The sequence below is a fragment of the Lepisosteus platostomus genome, chromosome 11, assembly GCF_059453375.1.
Source record: "Lepisosteus platostomus isolate fLepPlt1 chromosome 11, fLepPlt1.hap1, whole genome shotgun sequence".
In the NCBI taxonomy this organism is placed as follows: domain Eukaryota; kingdom Metazoa; phylum Chordata; class Actinopteri; order Semionotiformes; family Lepisosteidae; genus Lepisosteus; species Lepisosteus platostomus.
Genome location: NC_142621.1, coordinates 25,495,608 through 25,513,593, shown reverse-complemented (window position 1 = coordinate 25,513,593; position 17,986 = coordinate 25,495,608). Strand labels below are relative to the sequence as shown.

The 17,986-nt window shown below is 40.6% G+C and overlaps 2 protein-coding genes across 2 annotated transcripts in view; one reads left to right on the top strand and one right to left on the bottom strand.

Annotated features, from left to right (window-relative positions):
- The window catches only part of LOC148652233 (acyl-CoA-binding domain-containing protein 6-like), a 259,679-nt gene that overhangs the window by 197,958 nt on the left and 43,735 nt on the right, over window positions 1-17,986 (top strand). The gene's annotated exons all lie outside the window — the stretch shown is intronic.
- On the bottom strand, window positions 4,547-8,524 carry LOC148652235 (uncharacterized). The gene is made up of 4 exons (XM_088598932.1): window positions 7,131-8,524; window positions 6,089-6,520; window positions 5,721-5,787; window positions 4,547-4,741 (listed from the first exon to the last, which is right to left on the bottom strand). The coding sequence occupies exons 1-4, from the start codon at window positions 8,517-8,519 to the stop codon at window positions 4,650-4,652; spliced, it is 1,980 nt and encodes a 659-aa protein (XP_088455058.1). The 5' UTR covers window positions 8,520-8,524; the 3' UTR covers window positions 4,547-4,649.

Sequence of the window (17,986 nt, the reverse complement as noted above, 5' to 3'; positions counted from 1 at the left end):
AGAATCCAACCATGCGACATAACTCAAACAACGCACTCACACAGGTACTAATACACGAGGATACATTTATTAATACATAGAATATGCCTTAAACTAACAGATCTTATCGAGAGGGTTATCAGAATACAAAAGATATATATATTCAATCAGTTACGAAGTGTTACATATATCAAGAGGACATACGTTCAGTATATCATTCATTAAGACCGTTTCATAAATGAACTTGGTTATAACTTCTACATTAGATACTCGAAACAAGTACATAACTCTTAGGAATTAAATTTATATCAACTGGTTGGGATAACAATTGAATTCTCGAGCTGTAATGCATTGAAGTTGAATACTCATCCAATCTCTGGGGATTCAGATCTCCTGCGGGCACAAAGAAACAGTTGCAGGCTGTTGCTGTCCAATCCGCGCTCTCTGGCTCGGTGCCAGGCTGTGCTGTGCGGCTTGCGACGGTGCGCTGCTGATGCTCACTGACCGGCTAGTTAGTGTTGGCTTTAACTAGCAAAGTTTGTGCACAGGAGAAAAGATGACTGTGGGTCCCAGCAAGTCAGGAAGAGGACCAGTTCGTTTATGATGAAGAGCTAGTTCTGAATAGTGATTCAGCTGTCCACAGTTCCGACCTGTTCACGAGGCCTGCTGCTGGTTACTCTCTGGCAACCTCCACTCTAGACTCTTAGAACAAAGGAAAGTTCTGGCACTCGGACACACTGGCCGTTCCGTGGTTGTCCGGGCTGAGTCTCAGGATGGTCAGGAGGCGCGCTGCGAGAATGTCCTGCCCTTGGGAGCCTTCTTCTCCTGGGCCGTCCTGCCCTGGAATTCTCACAGAATCTTGTTGAATCTGAATCTGAATCTGAATCTCTCAGGCTCTCTGTGTTGCCTGTTTTTACCTGGAGGAACTTCAGCTCATTGATTGGCTGAAAGTTCCATGGGCATCAGAGTCCCACGTGGGTTACTCGGCCCTACCAGTCCCTGATTGGTTGATCAAGGTGAGATATGAGTCACTTAGTCCTGACACTTAGGAATGCAATCCAGATGTCCAACTCGCACTCCCTAGACAGATAGGCACCAATGGATGACCATTGATCATGATAGCCAGGCTTAGCTAAGTGCATCCCCCTTTGGGAGCTGTCCTTGGACCTTAAATCACCTTGCATGAATGGTTTCTCTGTGGCTGCACCACAGAGATGAACAGAGAAATGAGGCCTAATTTGGGAAAGCTCAGAAACACTTAATTCTGCCTTATTATTAAGCCTCGCCGCTACACTCGTTATCTGAGTAAACAAAAGCATACTTTTAGAATTTGATCAATAGGGAATAGAATATGGAATCGCATATCTAAATAAATTAATAACGATATAATTATATTAATGTACTGTTGCACAAAAAGTAGTATAAGACTTTCCATTGATATCTGTATTGCTGTTACACTGCATGACCTGTCACTTTCTGTGGTGTGATGGCTTAAGTGACTGACTTATAAGGCTGAGGTTGGAGGTATGATCCCAGCTGTCAACATGAATTTTCTTTTAACAAATAAACATTTCTTTGGAAAACTAAAATAGCAAATATTATTGTCATTATATTGAAATTTTTTATATTTCTAAATATCACAACATGTTCATACTGTACAGTATGTACACAGTGGTACTGCAGGGTGTAGGGCGCAAACCCACGTAATTTTAAAGACCTCTACTTGTGAAACTTTTCACAGCCTGTACATAAAGCTATATACACAATACTGCTGACAGCAGGAAAATTCCTATTCTTTACTCAGCAGCTTATTAAAAACAGCACCCACGTTGTTCAAGACGATTTTTTTTTACACAGAAGACTGACAGAGGTTCACGTTGTGATCTATTTTTCTAAGAAAACATGTGTCAGTCTGTCCGTGGGGGGAAAGTGGACTGTCTTTCATTGGAAGACTTGCCCTATTCTACCTTGAAAATGAATAAGTTGAAAAAGGCTTGTGAAACCAGTTTGTTAACAAACAATGTAGACACAGAGACTCAGACTGTGGATTGAAATTTGGCACAGCCAGCACAGAAAGACAGACAGAGATAGAGACAGAGACAATATAGTGCCCATAATATTTGATATTTTAGTTTTTCATAAATGTTTATTTGTTAAAAGAAAATTCACAGCAACGGCTGGATTTGAACACTCACCCTCAGGCTTATAAGCCAGTCATTTCAGCCATCACGCAACAGAAACAGACACGTATCACGTACTGAAACAGCCATACACATATCAATAGAAAGTCTTATACTACTGTTTGTGCAACAGTACATGAATATAGTTATATTATTATTAATTTCTTTAGCTAGCTATCCGATTTCATATTATATTCCCTATTAATCAAATTCTAAAAGTATGCTTTTGTTTACTCCGAAACGAGCGTATTCTCAGAAAAGGTTAAAACAATCCATTTTCACAAAGTACATAAACACACAGCAATATGGTCAGAAGGAGGACGTAAAAACATTTCCGAAATAACCACATGTAAGACTTTGATGCTTAAAATGTTTAGGGAGAAATGGAATACTGGTGTGTATTTTTTCTTTAAACTACCAATACCAGCAATATACAGTTTACATAATATGTTTATGTTACTAAATTAATATTGTTTATGACATTCAGATGCGTTATGCTCCTATTCTTTTTATGCTCAGCTACTAAAATTTCCCTTTAGTTGTAAAATTCCATATAAATATTCAATACTAAGCGGATTGAAAAGTGCACAGTAAAGAGATTTAATGATTAAATCTTTTCACTACCGACCAATGCACACGAGTGCCCCTGTCATCATTTTGGCCAGCCAATCACGTACCGCGGTACGGCGCGGGGGCTTGTGCATAGTTGCGTGCGGTATGGGGTTTGTACCGCGAACTTTGAATGGCTGCATCTGTATTCAATTAGTTTTTCATTTTGAAATGTAAAATTGTTACTTTGAAATTAAGACACCAGCCAAATGAAGTCAAATCACATCATGGGTCTCAGAGAATCTAAGCAATAGTTCTAAGTCTTTCTGTCATTACTATTGTTAATGTGTTTTGCTGTAGTTAAACATTGTTTTCATGTCTTGTGACTTACTGCCACCTGCTGGCAAAACCTGTGCTGGAAAGGTTGGATCTTCCCCACTCAGCCAGGTTCACTCCTGTTGTGTGATACAGCTCAGGCATTTTTAGAGATCTCTTTAAATCAACTAAAATAAACTAAATTGAACTAAAAATGAATGAAATATTGAAATTGAATTAAACTAGAAATAATTAGTTCAATTAAGCATGTTTCATTTGGCTATTATGATGTATTATTGTATTGTTCAGAAAAAGTCTATGAAAGTAGCTGTCCTGTAATTTGCTAATGTTACTGTTAAAATGGAAGTTAATGCCATTTCAGGGAGCCTTGCTCTTAGGTACAAAAATGAACATTTAATTTCACTGAAAAACAAAAATTCACGGAGGAGACATTCCACAAAAAGTGATCATCTTTTTCTTTTCTCATTCACTGGAGGGAAAAAGGCACTATATACATAAACCGTTAAATAAACATGATTTTATTTTCTAAAGAAAGATTTTTGTGCATACAGTAATGTACTGGAAGTAGTTCAGGTGGGTAACTGCGTCAGCATGCGTAGGCTGCAAAGGAACAAGTAATAGGTTTATTCCATGCTGAAAAGAGAAGAAAGAAAACAACATTTTGGCCGTGGAGCCTTCTTCAGGTGCTACCTGCTCACACCTGAAGTCACACCTAAAGAAGGCTTCAGGGTCGAAATGTTGTTTTCTGTCTTCTCTTTTCAGCATGGAATAAGCCTATTACTTGTCCCAGTAATGCACTTGTTCATTACGGAAACCAATTTGATTTCTGTCTCTTACTTAATCACAGATGGGAAATTTGCTTTGCAGGCTGGTAAAGACATAACACATAATACATTTATAGACACAACACATTACCCAAGACATTTAAACACTATATATTTAACTGATGTACGGTGAGAAAGAAAACCAATATACAGTGTAGTTCATAAGTATTTGGACAGTGACACACTTTTTGCTGTTTTGGCTCTTTTCCAGCACATTGGATTTGAAATGAAACAATAACTATGAGGTTATAACCCTTTCTTTGAGGACGTCAGGATATCGGCGTCCACATCATAGTTGGGATGTTTGTTCCAGGCCCCAAACCCTTTGAATAAAAATATGCATTTCCCTGTTTGGTAGATTATTTAAACCTCTTATATTTTTTTAAAAATCCAAATAGTTTTCCTAGTTCGTGTTTCACTACTCAATCTTATGAAGTGCACTAGGTCAGTAGCTTTGAGGATTTTGAATGCTTACAGTAAATCAGGTCTTGCTATAACTATGAATAGAATAATGAAGGCTAAGAATGTCTTATTTTTTTAATGGTGTAGTACACCAATAAGATATTTACAGACAACATTAAAACTAACATACCATTTTGTGATTTAGTTGAAAAGTGTCTGGTCATGGATGTGGTAGTGTGCTCACCTATTTGAATAACACAACTTTATACAAAAACATGAATGCAATTATTTTTATTTCAGAAACAGTAGTTCCCATCATTAAAACTCCTTTTTTGATTCCCCTCCATGTTAAACATGTTTGATGGTGGCAGATGGATTATTACAGAAAGGCTCTGGATAAAGCAGTCGACATCTTCGACAGCAAAGATGGTTTTTTTGGCATCTTCCTGGAGTTTGGAATTCCAGGGATCCCTGGAAACACAGAGTGGTTTGACATGTCACTGTTCCAGTTTCTTTATTCCATGGCAGCAGGTCAGATAGACTTTGGATACAGTTCTACCCAGAGCCATCTTAACGTCAGGTTTATTCAATAAGAAGCTATTTGATTAAAGGTGTGTGATAATTTGGCTATTAGACAACTGTTTTTCAGTCATTTCAATCACATTCATAACTATTATTCCTGTCATCTTCTATTGGACTATTCACCCCTGATCTGTACTATTACCTGTCCCTTAACCAGTTCAATACACAAATTTCCCTAAATGCCTATTGCCTTTAATTTAAGAAGAACATTACCAAAAGCATCTTTAAAATCTAATCATATCATTTTGTACGTTCTGTGTGTTTAGTGCTGTGACTTGTTTGAAGAATTTTAACAAGTTGGTAAAGGAAGAATGACCTTTTCTAAAACCATATTGACTACTGCTAGGGTCTTATTTTCATATGAGCGATCCTGTTGTTTAGTTCTAAAGTGGTTTTCATAACTTTACTTGTAAAAGAAGATGTATTAGCTTATATCTTGTCATATAAGTCACATTTAGTCATATTTACTAAACCGAGAGATACTGTAGAAGGGAATGAGGGAGGGCACTGAAAATGGAGAAAATAGAGTACCGTTGAAGAGGACTGCCAAAGATTGATGCACTGGACAATGAACTATTTAGAAGAAGAGAGATCAGGGAAGAGTAGAGGTGCACAGTTAACCACTTGATCAGAGTGGAGTTTGGAGTTCTGCCTCACCATTCCTATGGAGGTAGCAGTGTCAATAAAAAGTGACGTTTGCAGAAGTTTAAGGCCAATTTGTATAAAAATCAGTTTGTTTTTTAAAGGATTCTAAATTTAGATGAATTCCCCCATTCTACATAAATTCCATCCAATGTCTAATTCTGAACCACACTTGTCACTAATGTGCTACACAAAATAAAATCACAGTCACAAACTAAATACTCACCATCTGGAGTGTTCTGAGGCTTGTTCCTACTGAATCTGTCCAAACTAAAAACTTCTTTTTTGAAGAACTACAGTATGAGCACACAAAGAAAACAATTTAGGAATATTTCTTCCACAGGTATTATACTTGAACTGTTACGTACTGTATTGATCTTGATAAATTTGTAGTCATTATTCACACAGAACATTCAGCATTGGCCACCATAGCAGTTGCTATTCTTGTTTATTGCAATTAATAGGAATGTCTTCTAGAATGTTATTTGATGTACAAATGAGCATTCTATTCAAATTATTTCTGTAGTGTTAATATTAAAAATACAGTAATGCCCAAATTAATTAATAATTTAAGTTTGGGTATCTAATCCATACCTTGTGTTTTTGAGGCTCGGTGTACTCATCAGGCACTTTAAATGGTCCAAAGCTTTCACAGCTCCCGCGTCCACTGGATGTTCCCTGGGCTCTTAAGTTTTCCAAAGATGGATTTGTTTCATTCTGAATTCTGACGTCTTTTGACCTATTACCCATGATCTTATGCTTTAGCATGGAGCCAAACTTTTTCAAAGGATGTTTCTTGACTTTCTGGCTCACATTCACATCTTCATCCGGCGTATTAACTGCAAAGGGGATGTTGCTGTGCGAGAGAAGCCCTTTGCTCTCAGATGTTTTGGTCAGTTGCACTGGGGTCATGTAATGTTTTGCTATGTCAATGCGCAGACCACTCTTGCTTTGGGCTGGACTGAGATTTTTGTCCTTATTAAGGCTGGGATTGTACACATACCAAGATGAGTGTCCGGGCAACTCCTGTCACAAAAAAAAAACAAAAAGTTACAGTTCAGTGATTGTTGTTTCGTTTTTAAAAGTAAATCAAAACAAGTAACACTTCTCTTACGGAAAAGAAGATAAGGATTATGGGGTGTGTATATGTTTTTAGCACTGACGTTAACACTAGAATAAAGGCAGACAATGAAATATAAAATAAGAAATCAATGTGAATGTTTACAATTGCATGTATAGAAAATAATGCATCTCAATTTTTTTTATGATGCAGATATCAGTTTGGAAATGTAGACAATACTGTGAGCAAGTCTCTCCATAGTAGCATTAACTCACCTGATTGCTCTTGTACTAATTGAGTGATAAAGCTGACATCCACAGACAGGTGAGTTTAGTACGTATGCTATGAACTGACAATAGGGATATTTCTGAGATGTTATACAGTATTAGGGAAAACAAATCTGGATTTGTAGTTTTATTGTAAAGGAAAATGCACAACAAAACTATCATCATATTTACAAAATAAGAGTTCCATTTTCCAGTACTTTCTACACAAATGTCTGTTAATTAGGTACAGAACAGGTCCATCCTACTTTGATAAGAGACATTTTTACAGGTTTGGAACTGTTGGTCATACCTCATCAACCACATCATGCGAAGACGACTCCAGAAGTCGTGTTTTCATACAGTCTGGCCTCGAGGAGCTCTTCATAGTTTTCTTAACTGTCTTCCCTGAAGCCTTACACTGCTGTACTCCTTCTACATCCTGGACTCCTTGAGCCAAATAATCTCCAGGCTTCTCTGGGGTCTCAGAAGCAGAACAACCTTTTTTCTTATTAGAACAAGGTGTCACACCAACAGCTTCTCCTATGGAACGTGATGAGCAGGGCTTATCCATAGTGTCTTCTGGCTGGAAACTGTTTTCAAACCCACTTGGAACTGTTGGAGAAAAGCCCTTTGGAGACTTTTTCATAGAAGACTGTAGTTTTTTACTTCTGACTGTAGTTACGTTTGTGTCCACAATTTTGTCCTGTGTGGACTTACTGGTTTTCTGAGAAATGAGAGATTGTGAAGATGGAATTGAACACTCGCTTCGTAAACCATAATTTGCAATAGTTTCTTTAGCCACACAACAGGCCATTTCCTTGATCATTTCTGGATTCTGTGAGGCAATTCCTACTTGTAATACTTTCTTGCTGCCAATGGATTCCATCAGTTTGCTGTAAACAGAGCTAACGGTTTTCTTGATGGCTTGCTGTAATGGAAGATGTTCTTCAGCCTTTGGTTCACTGATGGTTAGAGTGGAAACCTTTGTCAATTCCTTCAGCGCATCTTTGGTGAGTTTCAGTGCCAGGTCCCTGACCTGAGACTCGGACAGCTCTTCCAGTTCCCCAGAATAATTTTCTGGGTTGGGGAATCCAGGGCGAATTTTCAAAAGCAGTTTTGCCATGATATTTTTCACTGCATCTGTTTGACACATAACTGGTGAAGGTTCTAACTGGTCCATTTTGGTGCACATGAGCTGCTCAGTGCTCAGGGTTTCCATATCAATGGCAGCTTGAGGAGCATCTGAAGACTCGATATCTGAATGTTGGAACTTCATAATTTCTCTCACAAGAGAATCAACTATCTTTTGGGCCAGGGCCTCACTCTTGGCTGCTACTGCTTGTTGTAAGTTGTCTTTGGAACCAGCACTCTGCAGCAGTTCTCTGTAAATACAGCTGGCCACTTGTTTGACAGAAACCAGCTCACATTGGATATTGCTTCCCATTGTTGGATTACATTCTGAGGTATCTGGGGCAGTAAATAGTTTCTTCAGCACATTGTCAATAATGCCCACAGCAAATTCACTGAGCTCCCAACAAGATAAACTATCCATAATCTGTTCTTGTTTCTTCTCCCTCTTTGGAGAAATAGGATGAATTCTTAAGAGCAGTTTAGTTACAATTTTTTTCACAATATCTGAATATGGTAGGGGAATATCAGAAAGTGGTTGAATATCAGAAGCGGGCTCTGGAGGTGACATTCCCTTTTCTTGGTAACCAAGGTTAAAGGTGTCATTTTCACTGCTGTTCACATCATTAGTGGCTTCGTTCGTAATGAAGGAAGGAGAAGGATCTAAGGCTGAAGACTCAGCTGTTGAAAAGTATGGCTTTGAGAGCTCTTTAACCAAAGATACAATAATGGCATTGGACACTTCGTGATTTTTGGACATTATTGCATCGTATAATGCAATAAGGGAGCCACTTTCTTGCAGCAAGTCATTGTACACTTTTTCAATCATTTGGTCTGTATCCAAAGGCTGAATAAAGATGCATCTGTCATGGTCAGGTGTGCCTATAGTAATTCCTGGAACAGCTGATAACTGCATGATCACAGATTCAGTAATACTTATAACCATTTCACTCAGGGTTTGCAGAGGTCTCTTCAGATCTTCAGCACTGGACTCAGGGCAGGAACAGTTAAGCTGAATTTTCTTTAGCAGATTATCTGTGACTCCATGTACTATTTCAGAAGAAACAAGGGAAACTTCAGAAGACTGTGCTATGGGTGTTGCCTCTTTGTTGTGCTCACTACCGATTCTAATATAACTCATCAGCTCATCAACCTTCAAATCATGCGTAGAGGACTCCAGAGGTTGTGTTTTCATACAGTCTGGGCTTGAGGAGCTCTTCTTAGTCTTCTTAACTGTCTTCCCTGATGCCTTACACTGCTGTACTCCTTCTAGACCCTGGACTCTTTGAACCAGATAATCTCCAGGCTTCTCTGGGGTCTCAGAAGCTAAGCAATCTTTTTTCTTATTAGAACAAGGTGTCACATCAACAGCTTCTCCTAGGGAACGTGATGAGCAGGGCTTATCCATAGTGTATTCTGGCTGGAAACTGTTTTCAAACCCACTTGGAACTGTTGGAGAAAAGCCTTTTGGAGACTTTGTCATAGGAGACTGCAGATTTTTACTTCTGACTGTTTGACCAATAACAGGTGAAGGTTCTAACTGGTCCATTTTGGTGCACATGAGCTGCTCAGTGCTCCGGGATTCCATATCAATGGCAGCTTGAGGAGTACTGGACTCAGGGCTGGAACAGTTTAGCTGAATTTTCTTTAGCAGATTATCTGTGACTCCATGTACTATTTCAGAAGAAACAAGGGAAACTTCAGAAGACTGAACTCTGGGTGTTGCCTCTTTGTTGTGCTCACTAGCGATTCTAATATAACTCATCAGCTCATCAACCTTCACATCATGCGTAGAGGACTCCAGAGGTTGTGTTTTCATACAGTCTGGGCTTGAGGAGCTCTTCTTAGTCTTCTTAAATGTCTTCCCTGAAGCCTTACAATGCTGTACTCCTTCTAGACCCTGGACTCTTTGAACCAGATAATCTCCAGGCTTCTCTGGGGTCTCAGAAGCTAAGCAATCTTTTTTCTTATTAGAACAAGGTGTCACATCAACAGCTTCTCCTAGGGAACGTGATGAGCAGGGCTTATCCATAGTGTATTCTGGCTGGAAACTGTTTTCAAACCCACTTGGAACTGTTGGAGAAAAGCCTTTTGGAGACTTTGTCATAGGAGACTGCAGTTTTTTACTTCTGACTGTTCGACCAATAACAGGTGAAGGTTCTAACTGGTCCATTTTGGTGCACATGAGCTGCTCAGTGCTCCGGGATTCCATATCAATGGCAGCTTGAGGAGTACTGGACTCAGGGCTGGAACAGTTTAGCTGAATTTTCTTTAGCAGATTATCTGTGACTCCATGTACTATTTCAGAAGAAACAAGGGAAACTTCAGAAGACTGAGCTCTGGGTGTTGCCTCTTTGTTGTGCTCACTACCGATTCTAATATCACTCATCAGCTCATCAACCTTCACATCATGCGAAGAGGACTTCAGAGGTTGTGTTTTCATACAGTCTGGGCTTGAGGAGCTCTTCTTAGTCTTCTTAACTGTCTTCCCTGAAGCCTTACAATGCTGTACTCCTTCTAGACCCTGGACTCTTTGAACCAGATAATCTCCAGGCTTCTCTGGGGTCTCAGAAGCTAAGCAATCTTTTTTCTTATTAGAACAAGGTGTCACACCAACAGCTTCTCCTAGGGAACGTGATGAGCAGGGCTTATCCATAGTGTCTTCTGGCTGGAAACTGTTTTCAAACCCACTTGGAACTGTTGGAGAAAAGCCTTTTGGAGACTTTGTCATAGGAGACTGCAGTTTTTTACTTCTGACTGTTCGACCAATAACAGGTGAAGGTTCTAACTGGTCCATTTTGGTGCACATGAGCTGCTCAGTGCTCCGGGATTCCATATCAATGGCAGTTTGAGGAGTACTGGACTCAGGGCTGGAACAGTTTAGCTGAATTTTCTTTAGCAGATTATCTGTGACTCCATGTACTATTTCAGAAGAAACAAGGGAAACTTCAGAAGACTGAGCTCTGGGTGTTGCCTCTTTGTTGTGCTCACTACCGATTCTAATATAACTCATCAGCTCATCAACCTTCAAATCATGCGTAGAGGACTCCAGAGGTTGTGTTTTCATACAGTCTGGGCTTGAAGAGCTCTTCTTAGTCTTCTTAAATGTCTTCCCTGAAGCCTTACAATGCTGTACTCCTTCTAGACCCTGGACTCTTTGAACCAGATAATCTCCAGGCTTCTCTGGGGTCTCAGAAGCTAAGCAATCTTTTTTCTTATTAGAACAAGGTGTCACACCAACAGCTTCTCCTAGGGAACGTGATGAGCAGGGCTTATCCATAGTGTCTTCTGGCTGGAAACTGTTTTCAAACCAACCTGGAACTGTTGGAGAAAAGCCTTTTGGAGACTTTGTCATAGAAGACTGCAGATTTTTACTTCTGACTGTTCGACCAATAACAGGTGAAGGTTCTAACTGGTCCATTTTGGTGCACATGAGCTGCTCAGTGCTCCGGGATTCCATATCAATGGCAGCTTGAGGAGTACTGGACTCAGGGCTGGAACAGTTTAGCTGAATTTTCTTTAGCAGATTATCTGTGACTCCATGTACTATTTCAGAAGAAACAAGGGAAACTTCAGAAGACTGAACTCTGGGTGTTGCCTCTTTGTTGTGCTCACTAGCGATTCTAATATAACTCATCAGCTCATCAACCTTCACATCATGCGTAGAGGACTCCAGAGGTTGTGTTTTCATACAGTCTGGGCTTGAGGAGCTCTTCTTAGTCTTCTTAAATGTCTTCCCTGAAGCCTTACAATGCTGTACTCCTTCTAGACCCTGGACTCTTTGAACCAGATAATCTCCAGGCTTCTCTGGGGTCTCAGAAGCTAAGCAATCTTTTTTCTTATTAGAACAAGGTGTCACACCAACAGCTTCTCCTAGGGAACGTGATGAGCAGGGCTTATCCATAGTGTCTTCTGGCTGGAAACTGCTTTCAAACCCACTTGGAACTGTTGGAGAAAAGCCTTTTGGAGACTTTGTCATAGGAGACTGCAGTTTTTTATTTCTGACTGTTCGACCAATAACAGGTGAAGGTTCTAACTGGTCCATTTTGGTGCACATGAGCTGCCCAGTGCTCCGGGTTTCCATATCAATGGCAGCTTGAGGAGTACTGGACTCAGGGCTGGAACAGTTTAGCTGAATTTTCTTTAGCAGATTATCTGTGACTCCATGTACTATTTCAGAAGAAACAAGGGAAACTTCAGAAGACTGAACTCTGGGTGTTGCCTCTTTGTTGTGCTCACTAGCGATTCTAATATAACTCATCAGCTCATCAACCTTCACATCATGCGTAGAGGACTCCAGAGGTTGTGTTTTCATACAGTCTGGGCTTGAGGAGCTCTTCTTAGTCTTCTTAAATGTCTTCCCTGAAGCCTTACAATGCTGTACTCCTTCTAGACCCTGGACTCTTTGAACCAGATAATCTCCAGGCTTCTCTGGGGTCTCAGAAGCTAAGCAATCTTTTTTCTTATTAGAACAAGGTGTCACACCAACAGCTTCTCCTAGGGAACGTGATGAGCAGGGCTTATCCATAGTGTCTTCTGGCTGGAAACTGTTTTCAAACCAACCTGGAACTGTTGGAGAAAAGCCTTTTGGAGACTTTGTCATAGAAGACTGCAGATTTTTACTTCTGACTGTTCGACCAATAACAGGTGAAGGTTCTAACTGGTCCATTTTGGTGCACATGAGCTGCTCAGTGCTCCGGGATTCCATATCAATGGCAGCTTGAGGAGTACTGGACTCAGGGCTGGAACAGTTTAGCTGAATTTTCTTTAGCAGATTATCTGTGACTCCATGTACTATTTCAGAAGAAACAAGGGAAACTTCAGAAGACTGAACTCTGGGTGTTGCCTCTTTGTTGTGCTCACTAGCGATTCTAATATAACTCATCAGCTCATCAACCTTCACATCATGCGTAGAGGACTCCAGAGGTTGTGTTTTCATACAGTCTGGGCTTGAGGAGCTCTTCTTAGTCTTCTTAAATGTCTTCCCTGAAGCCTTACAATGCTGTACTCCTTCTAGACCCTGGACTCTTTGAACCAGATAATCTCCAGGCTTCTCTGGGGTCTCAGAAGCTAAGCAATCTTTTTTCTTATTAGAACAAGGTGTCACACCAACAGCTTCTCCTAGGGAACGTGATGAGCAGGGCTTATCCATAGTGTCTTCTGGCTGGAAACTGCTTTCAAACCCACTTGGAACTGTTGGAGAAAAGCCTTTTGGAGACTTTGTCATAGGAGACTGCAGTTTTTTATTTCTGACTGTTCGACCAATAACAGGTGAAGGTTCTAACTGGTCCATTTTGGTGCACATGAGCTGCCCAGTGCTCCGGGTTTCCATATCAATGGCAGCTTGAGGAGTACTGGACTCAGTGCTGGAACAGTTTAGCTGAATTTTCTTTAGCAGATTATCTGTGACTCCATGTACTATTTCAGAAGAAACAAGAGAAACTTCAGAAGACTGAGCACTGGGTGTTGCCTTTTTGTTGTGCTCACTAGCGATTCTAATATCACTCATCAGCTCATCAACCTTCACATCATGCGACGAGGACTCCAGAAGTTGTGTTTTCATACAGTCTGGGCTTGAGGAGCTCTTCTTAGTCTTCTTTACTGTCTTCCCTGAAGCCTTACAATGCTGTACTCCTTCTAGACCCTCGACTCTTTGAACCAGATAATCTCCAGGCTTCTCAGGGGTCTCAGAAGCTAAGCAATCTTTTCTCTTATTAGAACAAGGTGTCACACCAACAGCTTCTCCTAGGGAACGTGATGAGCAGGGCTTATCCATAGTGTCTTCTGGCTGGAAACTGTTATCAAACCCACTTGGAACTGTTGGAAAAAATCCTTTTGGAGACTTTGTCATAGAAGACTGCAGTTTTTTACTTCTGACTGTTCGACCAATAACAGGTGAAGATTCTAACTGGTCCATTTTGGTGCACATGAGCTGCTCAGTGCTCCGGGATTCCATATCAATGGCAGCTTGAGGAGTACTGGACTCAGGGCTGGAACAGTTTAGCTGAATTTTCTTTAGCAGACTATCTGTGACTCCATGTACTATTTCAGAAGAAACAAGGGAAACTTCAGAAGACTGAGCTCTGGGTGTTGCCTCTTTGTTGTGCTCACTACCGATTCTAATATAACTCATCAGCTCATCAACCTTCACATCATGCGTAGAGGACTCCAGAGGTTGTGTTTTCATACAGTCTGGGCTTGAGGAGCTCTTCTTAGTCTTCTTAAATGTCTTCCCTGAAGCCTTACAATGCTGTACTCCTTCTAGACCCTGGACTCTTTGAACCAGATAATCTCCAGGCTTCTCTGGGGTCTCAGAAGCTAAGCAATCTTTTTTCTTATTAGAACAAGGTGTCACATCAACAGCTTCTCCTAGGGAACGTGATGAGCAGGGCTTATCCATAGTGTATTCTGGCTGGAAACTGTTTTCAAACCCACTTGGAACTGTTGGAGAAAAGCCTTTTGGAGACTTTGTCATAGGAGACTGCAGTTTTTTACTTCTGACTGTTCGACCAATAACAGGTGAAGGTTCTAACTGGTCCATTTTGGTGCACATGAGCTGCTCAGTGCTCCGGGATTCCATATCAATGGCAGCTTGAGGAGTACTGGACTCAGGGCTGGAACAGTTTAGCTGAATTTTCTTTAGCAGATTATCTGTGACTCCATGTACTATTTCAGAAGAAACAAGGGAAACTTCAGAAGACTGAGCTCTGGGTGTTGCCTCTTTGTTGTGCTCACTACCGATTCTAATATCACTCATCAGCTCATCAACCTTCACATCATGCGAAGAGGACTTCAGAGGTTGTGTTTTCATACAGTCTGGGCTTGAGGAGCTCTTCTTAGTCTTCTTAACTGTCTTCCCTGAAGCCTTACAATGCTGTACTCCTTCTAGACCCTGGACTCTTTGAACCAGATAATCTCCAGGCTTCTCTGGGGTCTCAGAAGCTAAGCAATCTTTTTTCTTATTAGAACAAGGTGTCACACCAACAGCTTCTCCTAGGGAACGTGATGAGCAGGGCTTATCCATAGTGTCTTCTGGCTGGAAACTGTTTTCAAACCCACTTGGAACTGTTGGAGAAAAGCCTTTTGGAGACTTTGTCATAGGAGACTGCAGTTTTTTACTTCTGACTGTTCGACCAATAACAGGTGAAGGTTCTAACTGGTCCATTTTGGTGCACATGAGCTGCTCAGTGCTCCGGGATTCCATATCAATGGCAGTTTGAGGAGTACTGGACTCAGGGCTGGAACAGTTTAGCTGAATTTTCTTTAGCAGATTATCTGTGACTCCATGTACTATTTCAGAAGAAACAAGGGAAACTTCAGAAGACTGAGCTCTGGGTGTTGCCTCTTTGTTGTGCTCACTACCGATTCTAATATAACTCATCAGCTCATCAACCTTCAAATCATGTGTAGAGGACTCCAGAGGTTGTGTTTTCATACAGTCTGGGCTTGAAGAGCTCTTCTTAGTCTTCTTAAATGTCTTCCCTGAAGCCTTACAATGCTGTACTCCTTCTAGACCCTGGACTCTTTGAACCAGATAATCTCCAGGCTTCTCTGGGGTCTCAGAAGCTAAGCAATCTTTTTTCTTATTAGAACAAGGTGTCACACCAACAGCTTCTCCTAGGGAACGTGATGAGCAGGGCTTATCCATAGTGTCTTCTGGCTGGAAACTGTTTTCAAACCAACCTGGAACTGTTGGAGAAAAGCCTTTTGGAGACTTTGTCATAGGAGACTGCAGATTTTTACTTCTGACTGTTCGACCAATAACAGGTGAAGGTTCTAACTGGTCCATTTTGGTGCACATGAGCTGCTCAGTGCTCCGGGATTCCATATCAATGGCAGCTTGAGGAGTACTGGACTCAGGGCTGGAACAGTTTAGCTGAATTTTCTTTAGCAGATTATCTGTGACTCCATGTACTATTTCAGAAGAAACAAGGGAAACTTCAGAAGACTGAACTCTGGGTGTTGCCTCTTTGTTGTGCTCACTAGCGATTCTAATATAACTCATCAGCTCATCAACCTTCACATCATGCGTAGAGGACTCCAGAGGTTGTGTTTTCATACAGTCTGGGCTTGAGGAGCTCTTCTTAGTCTTCTTAAATGTCTTCCCTGAAGCCTTACAATGCTGTACTCCTTCTAGACCCTGGACTCTTTGAACCAGATAATCTCCAGGCTTCTCTGGGGTCTCAGAAGCTAAGCAATCTTTTTTCTTATTAGAACAAGGTGTCACACCAACAGCTTCTCCTAGGGAACGTGATGAGCAGGGCTTATCCATAGTGTCTTCTGGCTGGAAACTGCTTTCAAACCCACTTGGAACTGTTGGAGAAAAGCCTTTTGGAGACTTTGTCATAGGAGACTGCAGTTTTTTATTTCTGACTGTTCGACCAATAACAGGTGAAGGTTCTAACTGGTCCATTTTGGTGCACATGAGCTGCCCAGTGCTCCGGGTTTCCATATCAATGGCAGCTTGAGGAGTACTGGACTCAGTGCTGGAACAGTTTAGCTGAATTTTCTTTAGCAGATTATCTGTGACTCCATGTACTATTTCAGAAGAAACAAGAGAAACTTCAGAAGACTGAGCACTGGGTGTTGCCTCTTTGTTGTGCTCACTAGCGATTCTAATATCACTCATCAGTTCATCAACCTTCACATCATGCGAAGAGGACTCCAGAGGTTGTGTTTTCATACAGTCTGGGCTTGAGGAGCTCTTCTTAGTCTTCTTAACTGTCTTCCCTGAAGCCTTACACTGCTGTACTCCTTCTAGACCCTGGACTCTTTGAACCAGATAATCTCCAGGTTTCTCTGGGGTCTCAGAAGCTAAGCAATCTTTTTTCTTATTAGAACACTGAATTTTCTTTAGCAGATTATCTGTGACTCCATGTACTATTTCAGAAGAAACAAGAGAAATTTCAGAAGACTGAGCACTGGGTGTTGCCTTTTTGTTGTGCTCACTAGTTATTTTAATATCACCCATCACCCTATCAATGATCTCACTTGCTTCTCTGCTAATACTGGTCTCTGGTGAAAGGGATGAACATTGGGAAGCTGAATGTGTCAGCTTGGAAATGTTGGTCACCATAGAACTGATTATGGTTTTGACCACTGTCTCATTTCTGGTGGCTACAGCTTTCTGTAGAACCTGTTGGGATCCAGTTTGGCACAGCAAATCATTGTGAACAGAGCTGGCAACCTGCTGAATCTTGTGTGGTTCATGAAACACATCATTATCCTGTTTCACAACTGTTATCTCCTGGTTTTTGGACAAGTCCTGCAACACACTGTCAAAGAGGTCCACAGCTATCTGACTCAGCAAAGACACAGACATCTTCCCTGGGATTTCTGTAGAAGTTTCCTCTTTTATCAAAGTAGGGTATATCTGCAATAGCAGCTGTGTTATGATGTTTTCCACAGTCTCAGTACACACTAAAGTCATATTAAGTGATTCTGTTGATTTAGCCATAGAAATTTCCTGGAGCCCAACTGAGGAAACCGGTTCAATATTCAACATTTCTACAGGGAGTGGTTTGATTTCAGAATTGTTTTCAAGGTGGGAGTCTCTTTTCAGTTCCTCAGAAGAACTCTTCTCAATTTCTGATGTCACCCTGGCTGCTGGTATATTACCTATGTTAACAAAGAGCTTTTCATTTAATGATAGTGAAGCAAAATATCAGAAAGCATGAAACAAAAACTAAATTATATTGAGAAGTAACGAATGACAGGCATCACAAATTATTTGAGTATAAAGCTTCATGTTCCTGTAAAACTATTACATCTTGGAGCTCAGATAACTACAAACAAAGAAGCAGCCATATTCACAGATACGTTATATATGGCTTCTGAATATATGGCTATATTCACTCATTCTCTCATTCATAGTCATGGCCTACACTATATTGGTCTAAATACGTCAAAAACTTTTAAAAGATACAACAGATAGAAAATCAAGGTACTGTATATTTATATACAGTCACTACAGTTTTTAACTTGTACTTCATAGCAACTAAAATGTTAATACACTTTTAAATGATTTGATTTGATTTC

Bases quoted from the DNA above. Each gene is read 5' to 3' on its own strand.
- LOC148652235 (XM_088598932.1), bottom strand. From the start codon at position 8,519: ATGTCACCTCCAGAGCCCGCTTCTGATATTCAACCACTTTCTGATATT. The intron at 6,521-7,130 runs GTATGACCAACA...TTTTTGTGACAG, and splicing joins CGCATGATGTGGTTGATGAG to GAGTTGCCCGGACACTCATC. The intron at 5,788-6,088 runs GTATGGATTAGA...CTCATACTGTAG, and splicing joins CCGAGCCTCAAAAACACAAG to TTCTTCAAAAAAGAAGTTTT.